Source organism: Uloborus diversus, chromosome 2 (genome assembly GCF_026930045.1).
Source record: "Uloborus diversus isolate 005 chromosome 2, Udiv.v.3.1, whole genome shotgun sequence".
Lineage (NCBI taxonomy): Eukaryota > Metazoa > Arthropoda > Arachnida > Araneae > Uloboridae > Uloborus > Uloborus diversus.
The window spans coordinates 118,397,746-118,410,401 of NC_072732.1; the positions used below are offsets into that span (position 1 = coordinate 118,397,746).

At 31.9% G+C, this 12,656-nt stretch overlaps 1 protein-coding gene across 1 annotated transcript; it reads right to left on the reverse strand.

Annotated features, from left to right (window-relative positions):
* Window positions 1–5: 5 nt before the first annotated feature.
* LOC129216509 (protein ABHD11-like) lies at window positions 6–12,263 on the reverse strand (the record flags this gene model as incomplete). Its single annotated transcript, XM_054850724.1, has 5 exons — window positions 12,251–12,263; window positions 11,297–11,436; window positions 9,529–9,702; window positions 1,889–2,071; window positions 6–128 (listed from the first exon to the last, which is right to left on the reverse strand). Coding segments are annotated over exons 1-5 (633 nt in total), but the record flags the coding sequence as incomplete, so codon positions are not given.
* Window positions 12,264–12,656: the final 393 nt, after the last annotated feature.

Here is a 12,656-nt window from a genome sequence, read left to right on the forward strand (position 1 = left end):
CAAATAGGAGGATTTTGTACAGCTTTTAGAAGTACTTTCAAGTTTGTTAATGGTTCATAACCATGATCCCCCTTCTTAATGGGAAACTTCATTGCCTGTATTACTTCTTGATCAGCATCGGGTATCATCTGGAAAAGATAACCAATTATTTATTATTTGTACTAACCACCAGTTATGCAGTTATTAATATTTTACTTTTTAATTACAAATAATTAAAAAACACTCTTGACTGAACTATAAAAAGAGCCTGAAGGGGTAATCAATCCATATAATCATTTAACTTGTGAGCCTAATTTTCCTACAAAAATAAAAAGCGTTGAACACATCAAATTTAGAAAAGCATAAAGGTATGCTTATATTTAAAACAAATTTTACTAAAAACAGGAATTATCTGCTGAAAGGAACTAAACTGAATTTTACGAAAAGTGTGATTTTATCATCTATGATGATATAATTTTGTAAATTCGAGAAAGTTAGAAGAAATCAATGCATAAATTGAAAAATATGCAAGGTATATTTATCAACTTAGCCTAATGTTCATCCATATAAAAATATTTATTTGCACAATAATAGTACTTAAAATGCTCATTTCCTACATACTTTAATATTGACATTTCATTAATTTTTTAGCTTAAATTTTTTTGATTGAGTGATCATTATGCATTGGATCATAGTGCTTCAAAAAAAAAAAAAGGCGGAAGCATCCATATACTCCTGTATGCACAAAAGTTATAGTCAGATAGTCAGGACTCGGGAGCGAATAGGTGCAAAAAAAATTTTTTTTATGTACTTTACAAAAATTACATATTGCTAGTGAAGAGAAGAGAGTTAACATTCCCTATTGATAAGAATGTTCATAGATGACAATAAACCACAGTAAACATTTTTACAACAAAAATTAACTTAACACATACCTAAAAGAAGAAATTTGTTTTAGTTGAGTTACAATTACACCTTCAACAATATTTTTTTTTCTTTCAAACATCAGCTGACAACAAGCCTTGACTGAGAAACTAGATTTTTTTTTTTTTTTTTTTTTTTAAGTTGAAAGCTTTATTCCGGAATATTAACCACTTGGCTACGGCTAAGTACTATGCATATTGCATGTGCGATCATATTACATGCATAACGAAAGCTGCTCACGCATTGTGTGCAGTGTCCTTTCTTCACAATAAACAAAAGAGAATAACATCATTACAAGGGTTATAATGTTCTCTTATGTCCTGTAGAGGAAATATGATGCTTTTTCCACATGGGATCAGGCGTAAATTTCAAACCAATAGCATACCAGAAATGTTAACTCCAAGAAGGAGGAGCGATAGAACTGATTGACAAAGTCACTTTGACCCAATAGCATACAGGAACGAACACTTTAAGTGGGAGGGCAGATAGAACTGATTAAATGGCAATGAGGATTTTTTCTTTTTTGTATTACTTTCTTAATGTTCAAAGTAAGTGCCTGTTTTTGTTAGTGATTTATCAATTTTAGGCCACACGAGTGCTTTTGCTTTAAATTTTACTTCAGAATTCAAATGAAACAGGGATAACAAAAAGTATAGTGCATAACATAGAGTGAGACCACCAATTTATTATTGTGGACTTTGTATCTATGTGTCTCTCTGAATTGTCTTTGCTTTTCTGCAAAGCATGGTGGCATTAAGCCGTTTGCTTTCTTCCATGACATACTCAAATGGTTAAATATTTTTTAAGGATTTTAAGCATTGATCTGCAATAAATACAAATTTTTCTTTTCAGACTAAGGACAAGGTTCTTAATATATAACAGCAAGATTTACTCTAATTTGGTCGCAAATACACAGCTTCTAGGTGAGCATAATCACTTTGAATCGGAATGACTAACTCAATTTTAAAACAGTTAAAAAACTTACTGGTATACTACGATATATACACTCTCTGAGCTTCTGTTGAACAGTCCCTTCTGTATCTGAGCTAGTTAAAGTTGAAAAGCACTTGATTTGCTCTTCCAACATAGCACCGAAAATGTAATACAGTTCTGGTTCTGGTTCTTTAGGGCTTACGTCTTCAATAATGAGTTTTTCTACTTTCTCTGGCTTAAAATTAAAAAAAAAATGTTATAGGCAAAAAAATCAATAATACAAAATGTCCATAAAATTCAAAAGCTTTCATCAACATTTTATTCAGCTGATTATGAATGTCTCAAAATTTTTATATCAATTTTAGACATTTAAAAGAATGGAAATGTTTTGAAAAACTGACACAGAGCGAAGCATTATGATGCATCAGATTTGAAATGAAATCAATAAAATAAATTACACTAATAACAGAAGGCAAGCAATCCGTTACATGTATAAGTCATAGGAACAATAATCAAAATCTTTTCAGCTATATTATAATACAGTATAACCTTCCCTAACAGACACTCCCAAATAGCTTACACTTCTAATAAAAGGACATTTCTTCAAGTTTTGGTCCCGAAATATAGGTTGTGCAATGTTATTCACTTCGAGTAACAAACACTCACAATAACGAACAAATATTTGAATTGAAAAAAATTCTAATTACTATGGTATATTCTTCTTAAGAAAGCCATACACAATGTGTGAGTGGTTTTTTTACAGAAAAGTGGTGCCTCCTCATCATCATCACTGAATTGCTTTATAGCAGTTAAAAAAACTTATTTACATAAAATAATAATGTTAAGCGTAATAATATAAAGGAAGGCTGGGTGAGGTAAAGTGTAAGAGTGAAAAATGTCATATTTTTGAAAAAAAGATTTGCACTCACACAAAACAATTAATGTGTGGGATATATACAGGGAAACCTTGATAACTCAACAACCCAAAGGCACATGAAAACATGTCGACATAAACGGTTGTCAACTTACTGAGGTTCCATAATTTTAATGCCTATTAAGTCTAGTCCAATTTTTAACTGTGTTTTCAATGCAAAAATTGCAAAAAACCTTCTAGAGGTTTTTAATTAATACCTTTGTAAATTAATGTCATCCAAAGACGCAACTTAGCTAAGAACATTCTCAATCAACTCTCCGTTTCAACGCTAGACTGCCACAGACAAACACACAGATAAGTCAAAGTCATAACTCCCTTCCTATGTGTGTCAGGAGTTAAAAACCAGTGCACATCCCCCCTATCATTAAACTAGTTTAGAATCTTTCTATAAACTGCTGCATAGTTGCTGCACTGATCAAAGAGAGACACAGTGTACAGACAAAACACTGGTCCGTGATTGCTGCCATTGCTTTTATCTAGGACAAGAATAGCAATTGGATGTCAACTTATAGGGGTTCCTGCAAATGTGTGTCAAGTAAAGGAGGTTTCTGCCCATTGAAATTAGCAAAAAGTCAACCATTTGAAAAATGCTGATTTACCGAGGTAGTCAAATTATCTGCGTGTCGAGTTACTGAAGTTTCACTGTATGGATGCAAGAGTAAAAGTCATAATAAATTTTGATAAGCATGAATTACACAAAAGAATTAGTGTGTGGGATATGTCAGCAATTTTACTATGCCCACTAAATCTAATTACTAATTTTAACTTATAAAAGAATTTTAAAACAACTGGTTCTTTTAAACTTCAACTACCGTAGTATTTTCCTTTTGCTGGGTTTCTTTTGAAAGGAATAGAACATTTTGCCTTCAAATGTTTGACAAGTCTCCGTAGTAAAGACAATATTTTAAAATATTACATTAATTTTAACTTAAGTAAGAAAATTTCATATATATGAAGGCAAATCACAAAAAATAGCACAAAATCTAATGATTATAAATAAATAGAAAGGGACAAACTCAAATTCTCACTGTGCTTGATATTTGAAAACATCTTCAAGTACAAACTCTGCCATACGTCAAGTGGGAAGTAGATTTCTAAAGCTACACATCCTTAACTATTCCTCTTTTATAAATGATTATTTCGTTTTAAATCTGGCAAAGAAAGTTAAAGTGACTGGAAACTCCTTCAAGGACGTTTAAACAAAAAGAGCTGAATCTTGAAAGTCTAAAATCTGGAAATCTTAAAAATCCCGAAGTTTCTGATTTTAGTTTTACGAATATGTTTTGGAGTTATCTATGAAAAATTTGCATTGTTCTTGAAATGCAGTTAAAAAAACTTTTTCAATCAAATCCCGAATAAATAACGCCACATTTACATTTGAAATTTCATTAACCACCAACAATAATAATAAATCGGTGAAATCATTCAAAACAATGACGAGTCACTGGTGGTCAAAAACTGATTGATGAATAAATTTGCAAAATGGTCTTCAGGTGAATGAAGCTGACAAAGAGTGTGAACTTCATAAGCCATTATACATAATAATTCAAAAACTTATAAACCATAAATAATATTACTAAAAATACATGTAAAGATATTAAATGTCTTGTGAGCAGTGGAATTCGGTAAAATAGAACAAATTTAGCAATCAAAAGTCAGAAACAAAAAGCAAAACAATAAATCAATTGCTGGAATGTTTACTTTAAAAAATACTTTAAAAAAACAGCGAAAAAAACTTTGAACTAGAATATTTTTCAATGAGTAAGTATTTTTTTATCTGCAGTTTTAAAAAGTACTGTACATTGATTTTAGTTTAAGTCAAGGGCGGATCCAGAAACTTCTCAAGGGGGGGGGGGGGGCGATAGATTTTTATTATTTACCCCATATATATATATATATATATAAACAAATACAAATGTGATAAAAATTGATTGAGTTGTTTTAATTCATTGTTAATATTGGAACAAGCTGAATCTGATTCAGAAAAAAAAATGTCTTTCCAACGACATCGAATGCTAAGGGGTATGGGAAATCTTTCATCCCGGTAATACGCAATTAATGTGAAATTTCTGCCTTAAAATTACAAAAAATCTAATTCGAAGTTTAAAACATAATACCCCAGGTGCAAATAATGGGGGGAGGGGGCTCGAAGTAATTTTGTACAAAATTTCAAGGTTATAGGTGCTATGGGGTCTCCAGGACGCAAGCCCGCCACAGACTTCCTTTCATTATTTCTTTGACCTTACTTTTTTTTAATACATAGAGAAAATATAAAACTGACCTAATTTAATAATTTTTTCTAATTTAATAAATTTTTGATAAATATTATCATCCCGCAGAACTTAAGTTTTGTGTTTTCAAAGGCTTCAACAAGGTTTTCAAAGGCTTAAAACCTTGCTTAAAACCGTCAATTACAGTTCACAATATTTTTTGAGCCGTCTTTTCGATTTTTAATGAATGTGTTAATGAGGCGTTAAAAATATCTATGCATTCACACTCACATACAGACCAAAAACTTGTCGAATCAGAAAAAGAAAAAACGAAAAGAAAATACAAAATACATAAATGTACCTTGTCTAACAACATCTGGTAGCTCACCAATTTCATGGGTTTTATCTTCGTCTTCTTTCTTGAAAAATCCTAATAAATGGATTTGTTTTCTTTTGGACTTATAGTCAACTTTTGGAAGTTAGATGTAACCAGTATTCAAGAGAGACAATGACTGAACATTTCCCCGTTTCCTATAGTGAGACTCTACAGACAGAATGACTGGCGTTATCAAAAAATCGGCGGCTCTGAATGTCTGATTGCGAAGGTTATGTTTCCCCTTTATGATTTGCATTTTAGCCCGTTAGACTTTTTCTTTCTCGGTGAAGATCTTGAGGTTTCTGTATCATCATATTTTCATGCCAAAATTCAATCCAAACAAAGAACAAAATGTTATAAATTCTTATCCCTATAAAGGCAAGAAATAATGTTCTTTTGCCTCTGAAGAATATTTTGTTTTGCAGATATTTTTTAGTTTTTTTTGGTTAATTTTGGTAGGTGCCCGGTTATTTATCTCTTGGCTCAAGGGCGGATACAGGGGGGGGGGGGCGACCGCCCACACCCCCCTTGTATCCGCCCTTGGTTTAAGTACATTTTTAGTCATTATTCCTACTTTATTATTTAATTTGTCCATTTGAACGTCACTTGTGTCTTACTTTCATAAGAAAAAACTCAATGTTTTGGTACGTTATTTCAATGTCACTGAATGAATGTTACTTGTTTAGGATTACCTCAATCAATAACTTCTCAATGAACTAATTATTTTGAAAGATAGATTCTGAGAAGTGACAAAATGGTCTACATAAAAAATTATCATGTGAAAAATTATATGGTCATAATAAATTCACTATTAAAATGTTAAAAATTTGAAAGACAAAAATAACCGGATTTTGGTTCTAAATTATTTATATATTAGTTTATTCACAAATTTTCTTTAGTCTCCTTTAAAGTGTTCATCCTTAGATACAATACACTTGTTAATTCTTTTTTTTTTTTTCCACTGTTAGAAGCTCCCCTGGAACTCTTTAACTTTGACCATGTCCAGTGCCCTTTGTGAAGCAGTTTTTACAGCCTTTAGATCATCAAAACGCTTCACTTTCAGAATTTATTTCATCCTTGGCAACAGAAAAAGATCACAGGGGGCGAGGTCTGGCGAATACGGGGGGCGAGGAACGACTGGCCACCCCTGAGAGGCCAAATAGCGGTAAATAGTGAAGGCTGTGTGTATGGGAGCGTTATCATGCAGGGTTGCCACGGAAGTTCAAGAATGAAATTCCCTGACATTTCCAGGTTTTCCAGGTCGTTTTGAGAAAAATTCCAGGTTATTGATCTCCATCTTCATTTTGCAACATTAATATATACATCTCAAATTTTGATAAAACTTACCTCATTTTCAATCTTTGCAAACAATGGTTAACAAATTTAATTTACTCAAGCTGAAGTAATCAAAAATATGTAGTAACGGTGGTTCAATTTTTTTTTTTTTTTTTCTCTCAGGTCGAGTCCAAGACACCCCTTATCTTTTTAAACTTACTAATAGTATTGTGCTGTAAAAGTTTTAGCTTCTTACTCAAATTTTAAGAGGTTGCTCAATGACCCCTTAATTTAACATTAGCCCTATAATAGAAAAAGTCACAAATTTAGAAACATTTAATTTCCCCAGCTGTTTTTTTTATGTTAGTAATTATTTTATTGCAATGAATATGCATATAACTCGTGTAGATTATAGTGTGTAACATTGTTTTTTCAGTTCAATATATTTTTTTAACCCCCTCCCCATATTTATGAAGTTTGGGGAGGGGGTCGAGCACTGGCTTTCAGTTGGGATAGGAAGTTAAAATTCTTCCAGTATTTTACTATCCACAAGTCTAAAAACATTGAGTGGTGTCCTGTTTTTTAGGAGAAACTCTTTTTTTAAGTGTATTTTTGAACTACCCTAATATACTAACAAAAGTGAAGCAAATCACTGTAATAAAGAATTAATGTAAATGTAGCATATCTAATTTTCAATAGCAAGGAGCCACTGCCTTACATCAAGTGAAAGAACTGCGAAATTAACAATTGTGACATCTGTATCACGAAAATAAAGTTAATTGCTAATATAATCTGAACTAAAAAAATATGAAACCTAAACTTTTTCAATTATTGCTTTCCAGCCCTCCAATCCATTGAATTCACAGCGCTTTTATACTTTGGCCTGTAAAAAAATCATGCATCTTTTAGCTTCACATATTTCCCCTGTTTGTTGCTTATAGAACAGGGGTGCTCCCCCCCCCCAAGTTCAATGGCACAACCCTCCCCCTCCCCCCGCAATATTTCTGAACCCATTAGCTCTTTTATTTTTAACCCTCTTTTTTTATTTTTTTTCCTATTTATTTATTTTTAATTATTATTGTTTTGAAAGAAAAGTGCTCGCTCCTCCGCAATAAAATACACACGCACACACAGATGAAAATAATAAAATAAAATAATATGAGCAAATAATTTGAATGAAAATAAAGTAAAATAAATAATTAAAAAATCCCCCCTTCCCAAAAAAAAAAAAAAAAAAAAAATTTGGTGGCGCAACTTGCGCCATAATCACTCCTGTGGGCACCCTGTCATAAAGTTAAATTTTGAGCAATGATCAGAAACTTCTCTGATGTGCAGATTTTTTTTTAATCGGATTAGTTTTATTTTGAAAGAAAGAAGCGCATTGGAAGTCTTTAAAGATCACTACCAAAATACTAAAAGATTAGCGATACTTCTGTAAAAAAGAAACTTTCTAAGTTTCAAATTGTCTAATGAACTAAATTTACAGAACAAAATTGTTTAAAATAATACGATTTCATTAATTAATTTAAAGAAATAATATAAAATATGAAAAGATTATTGCAGTTCATTAAAAACTTTAGTTGCACTCACAGACCAAACAATGTGCTGTGCATCATAACAACTTCAGAACTGCTGACGTAAACAAGCAGCATTTAAACAGAGCCCGCTCAAACGAGGAAGAAAAGAAGTACCTATGGCGCACGTGCCAATGGCAGAGAGTTGATAAAAAGAACTGCAGGGGGAAGAAGAAAGAGGGGAATGACAAAACGACGAATGGGAATGGCGGCGAAAAAAAGAAGGTTGAAAGTTTTTTTTTTTGACGTCATATAACGCGGGCCGCGCTAAGAACGATCAAGATCGATCGGAAATATGCAATTTTTCATTTTCCCTGACATTTCCCTGATTTTCGGTCATTTTCATTTTCCCTGACAATTCCAGGTTTTCCCGGTTTTCCCGGTGCGTGGCAACCCTGTCATGGTGAAGGAACCATTCTTTCGATCTCCCGCGCGAGCTCCAACTCAGTCTTTTTTCTTCTAAAGTTTCATCAATCGTAAAAGGACGACTTGACCTGCACACAATTTCTTTTCATATTCAGCACCAGCAGTTATATTGAAACATATGCATGGAATTCCAAGTCATATTAGAATAATTTTTTTTTCACCTTAAACTTAATGCCAGGAGGATGAACTTATTATTACTTCCCTAGGTTGACATAGATTTTGAAAGACAGATGTGGGATTTAACTAGTTTTAGAACAATCAGTGAGTATTACTTACACTGATTAAACCAGAGATGGAATAAAGGTTTGGCCTTGCCGAATAAGGAGTTAAAATTTGGCCAATTCGACCTTTAACAATTTATGATGTGAGCTCTTTCGAACAGTTATTTCATTATTATGTAAAATAATGTTTTTAAGCTATATACAATTGTACTTTATAATGAAACATAGTAGAAGTGTACATTTAATTTAAAAGTATGTGGATATTGAACTAGATACCGTTCAGTAATTAAAACTAAATTCTATTTAATTTGAAAGTTGATGAAAAAATGAATTAGTTACATGACATTATCATACCTGCCAACCTTCCAAGAAATAAATCCAGCAGATTTTTTACTACTCCTTTAAGTACAATCATAAGGAAGATCTTTACTTTGTATATACAAAAAATAAATAATTGAAACATGAAAGGAAACAGTAAAGGTTAAACTAATGTTTCAAATTAAGCAGCCGAAGCTTTCGGCATTCATCGAATCAGCATAACTCTCCTTTGTGCAATCACTAGTTAAGACAGCATTTAAGTGCTGGGATTGTAAAAACGAGATGTTACACATGGAAGAATGAAAGATGGATTGCAGTTCTACTGTACACTGTACAATCAAATATAATGTACACTTACAGTTGTAACAGCTAAAGCCATTGTAACAACTCCACCCATGCTGTGACCAATCAAGGTTGCTTTGGAAATGCCTTTTGCTTCCATGAAGTTCTCAAGATCTTTTGTCAGAATGTCAAAGTTGAAAAAATCACTTCTTTCACTTTCACCATGATTTCTCGCATCAATTGCATACACCTTTAAAAAAGATTGCTACATTAATATTTTAGAAACATTCAGTTTTTCAGTAACCTTATTATAACTTTAAATATAAAGGGAGTCGGGATTCATTTCACTGGCCTTGATAATTATAATATTATTCACAATTTTTATTTGAAATTATGAACAACAAATAGCATATATACTCCCACAGATTATTATATAAAGAAATCATATGTTAGAGTTAGGGGTGCAACATCAATGTCGATGTTTCGGAAACATTGAGTATGAAACTCAATACTCAAACTGATTCCTGGATGCTTTAGATAAAAAGCTCTGAATAAGTTTCATAACTTGTGTATAAATATAGAGGTCTCTTAAAATTAGAGAAAATTTTTGTTTTTAATGCCAGAAAAACTATTTACACCAAAAGATAAACAGCTTTCTGGAAATCAGGGTTGGCAAAAACCCGGGTTTTTTTAAAAAAGCCCATGGACCCAGGGTTTTTTTGGGTTTTTTTTAAATAAAACCCAAAAAAAACCCAACTAAAGCTGGGTTTTTTAAAAGAAATGTGGGTTTTTTTTTGTCTTTTTAAGGGAAAATGTAGGGTACTTGTAGCATATTGTAGCGTAAGTATATGAACAAAGCACAAGAATTGTCTTGGGGTAAAAAAAGCTGGAAAACTAGTTAAAATTCGGCGTTTTATGAAGAAGAGTATGAAAGACGACAAAACCCAAGAATGGTGAAGTTTCAGATTTTTTAGTTTCCATGATTACCAACAGTTAAGGCAAAATTACTTCTTGAGTGATAAAATCTATTGTTCGTTTTTAATTACTACTATTTATTTTGCATTTTACTTTATTGTATTTCATTTTTTTATGCAAAACTACTGTAGAACCTCAAGTAGTTTAAATTCCTATTTACTGAATTCCAGCTTAATCAAGACATTTCTTTTAATTTTATGTTGCCTGTTTTTCTGTTTCTGTGTACAGATTAAGAAATATTAAACTTTTTTGTAAGATAATGAAAATACTGTGCATCCTATTCTGTTTTCTGTCCGACCATTTGTAAAACCTGTTAATTCGAAATTTGTGACGTGTCAGGTTGCAGAAAATAATTCACATGAAAGCCTTTTAGCTAGAGTAGTTTCCTCTGTACAATCTACAAATATTGAGAAAACCAGACGTGACAGGACTTAGTCAAGATAATTTGAGTTATTCATTGACCAGGTAAAGATAAAGTTAAATATATATTTTTTAAGTCTTTGAAGTATTTTTAATGCCGTTAAGAGTTGAAAAATACTATTAAAGTTCAAAATTCATTTTTTATGTCCTTTGTCTGTGGTGAAGAACAAATAAAATAGAAGTTTAAATTGTAAAAGTATTTAAATAAAATACTTTTTTAAAAAACTTCTCAAAAAATTTAAAAAAACCCAAAAGTGGGCTAAATAATGGGTTTTTTTAAATGGGTTTTTTCAAAAAAACCCATTGGGTCCAACCCAATTGGGTCCAATCCGGCCAACCCTGCTGGAAATACACAGCTAAGTGTAAAATATAGGGAAACTGATTATTTGCTCGGCAGTTCACTGAAAAAGAAAAATTTAAATTGCATAAAATACTGTTATCAAACTTACCACTCTTTTACTCTGATTAGCTAAGGTTTGTAGGATTGGCTTCCACCTTTCTTTACAGCTAGTAAATCCATGATGTAAAATAATAGGAGGAGAATCACTTTTGCCTCCTTCTGGTTCACAACATATGTACGCCAAAGTTACTGCTTTAACACTGAAACATAAACCTTATATCATTAAAAAATTATGTACAAGCCCTTTTAAAAAATGATAATAATTAAAGGTACTTTTCTGTTAAAGGTAAGTTAGTTACTTGGTGACACATTTTTTATTTTTGGAGGTTTTAATTTTAACCCATTTATTACTTATTGCAAGCTAAAACTTTTGCAGTTGGCGACCTTCAACAACTTCCAATTTCTAAATTCTAGGGTTGCCATATACTTGCAGATATTGTTAAAAATATTTTTCCTACTTTCGTCAAGGCATGAAGTAAACATATCGGCAAACCAAATGACATAACTGTTACAACACACAGTGATTTCATACACAGGTGAAAAACATTTGAAGACCTCAGTGCAAGAATGAGACATCTCCACCTTTTGAAGAGTTTTGTGTTGTATTTTGAAATACATGAATAAAAATGATACAATCTTTCATTCTGTACAAGAAAGACATTTTGAACCAATGCTACATAGGATATTAAAGGCAAGGAGTTGTATAACAGGCTACATTCCAAAAGAAAGTGATATAAAACATTACCAACTGTTCATCTTGTTTTGAAACTAACATGTTATTTATCACAAGACTTGCATTGTTGATTTTTGCTTCTTTTTTACATATATTTACATCAAGTATTTACCCTTGCCCCTACCCTTCCTTACGCACAGGAAAATTTAAATTGTTTGGCCAGAAGGAATTAATCGGACATTTTTCTAATTTAACAGGGCACATATTTAGTACTTTCTTTACTAAATTCAGACGAATTATAAGTGACAACTCCTAAAAACCAACGATTACCATTGGCCCTCATCCCTACAGCTACCAGAATTTTTCTCTGAACTGCTCCTAGTGTTTGCCTATCAAATAGACACCTGAAAGTTAAAATTTTTAGTTACTAACTAGAGACCAACAGGCCCGTAAGATTAATGGCATTCAAAAATATGGTAAAACAACTGTTTTCTTATTGTGCCAAAATTTTTCACAAAACATTTTATTTTGAGAAGGGGGGGAAAATGCATTTTCCGTAAACTAACTCTGTGTCCAATAAGCTAATCGTTCTCCTGTACACATTTCAGAATAATTTTAAACACAATATTTAGATGACAAAAACATCACATGCGACATTATCAACAGTATTTCTTGCAAGTAAAAATTTATTTTGTAATTATCGGAAAACAAAAGATCATGTTTTATTTTAAACAGA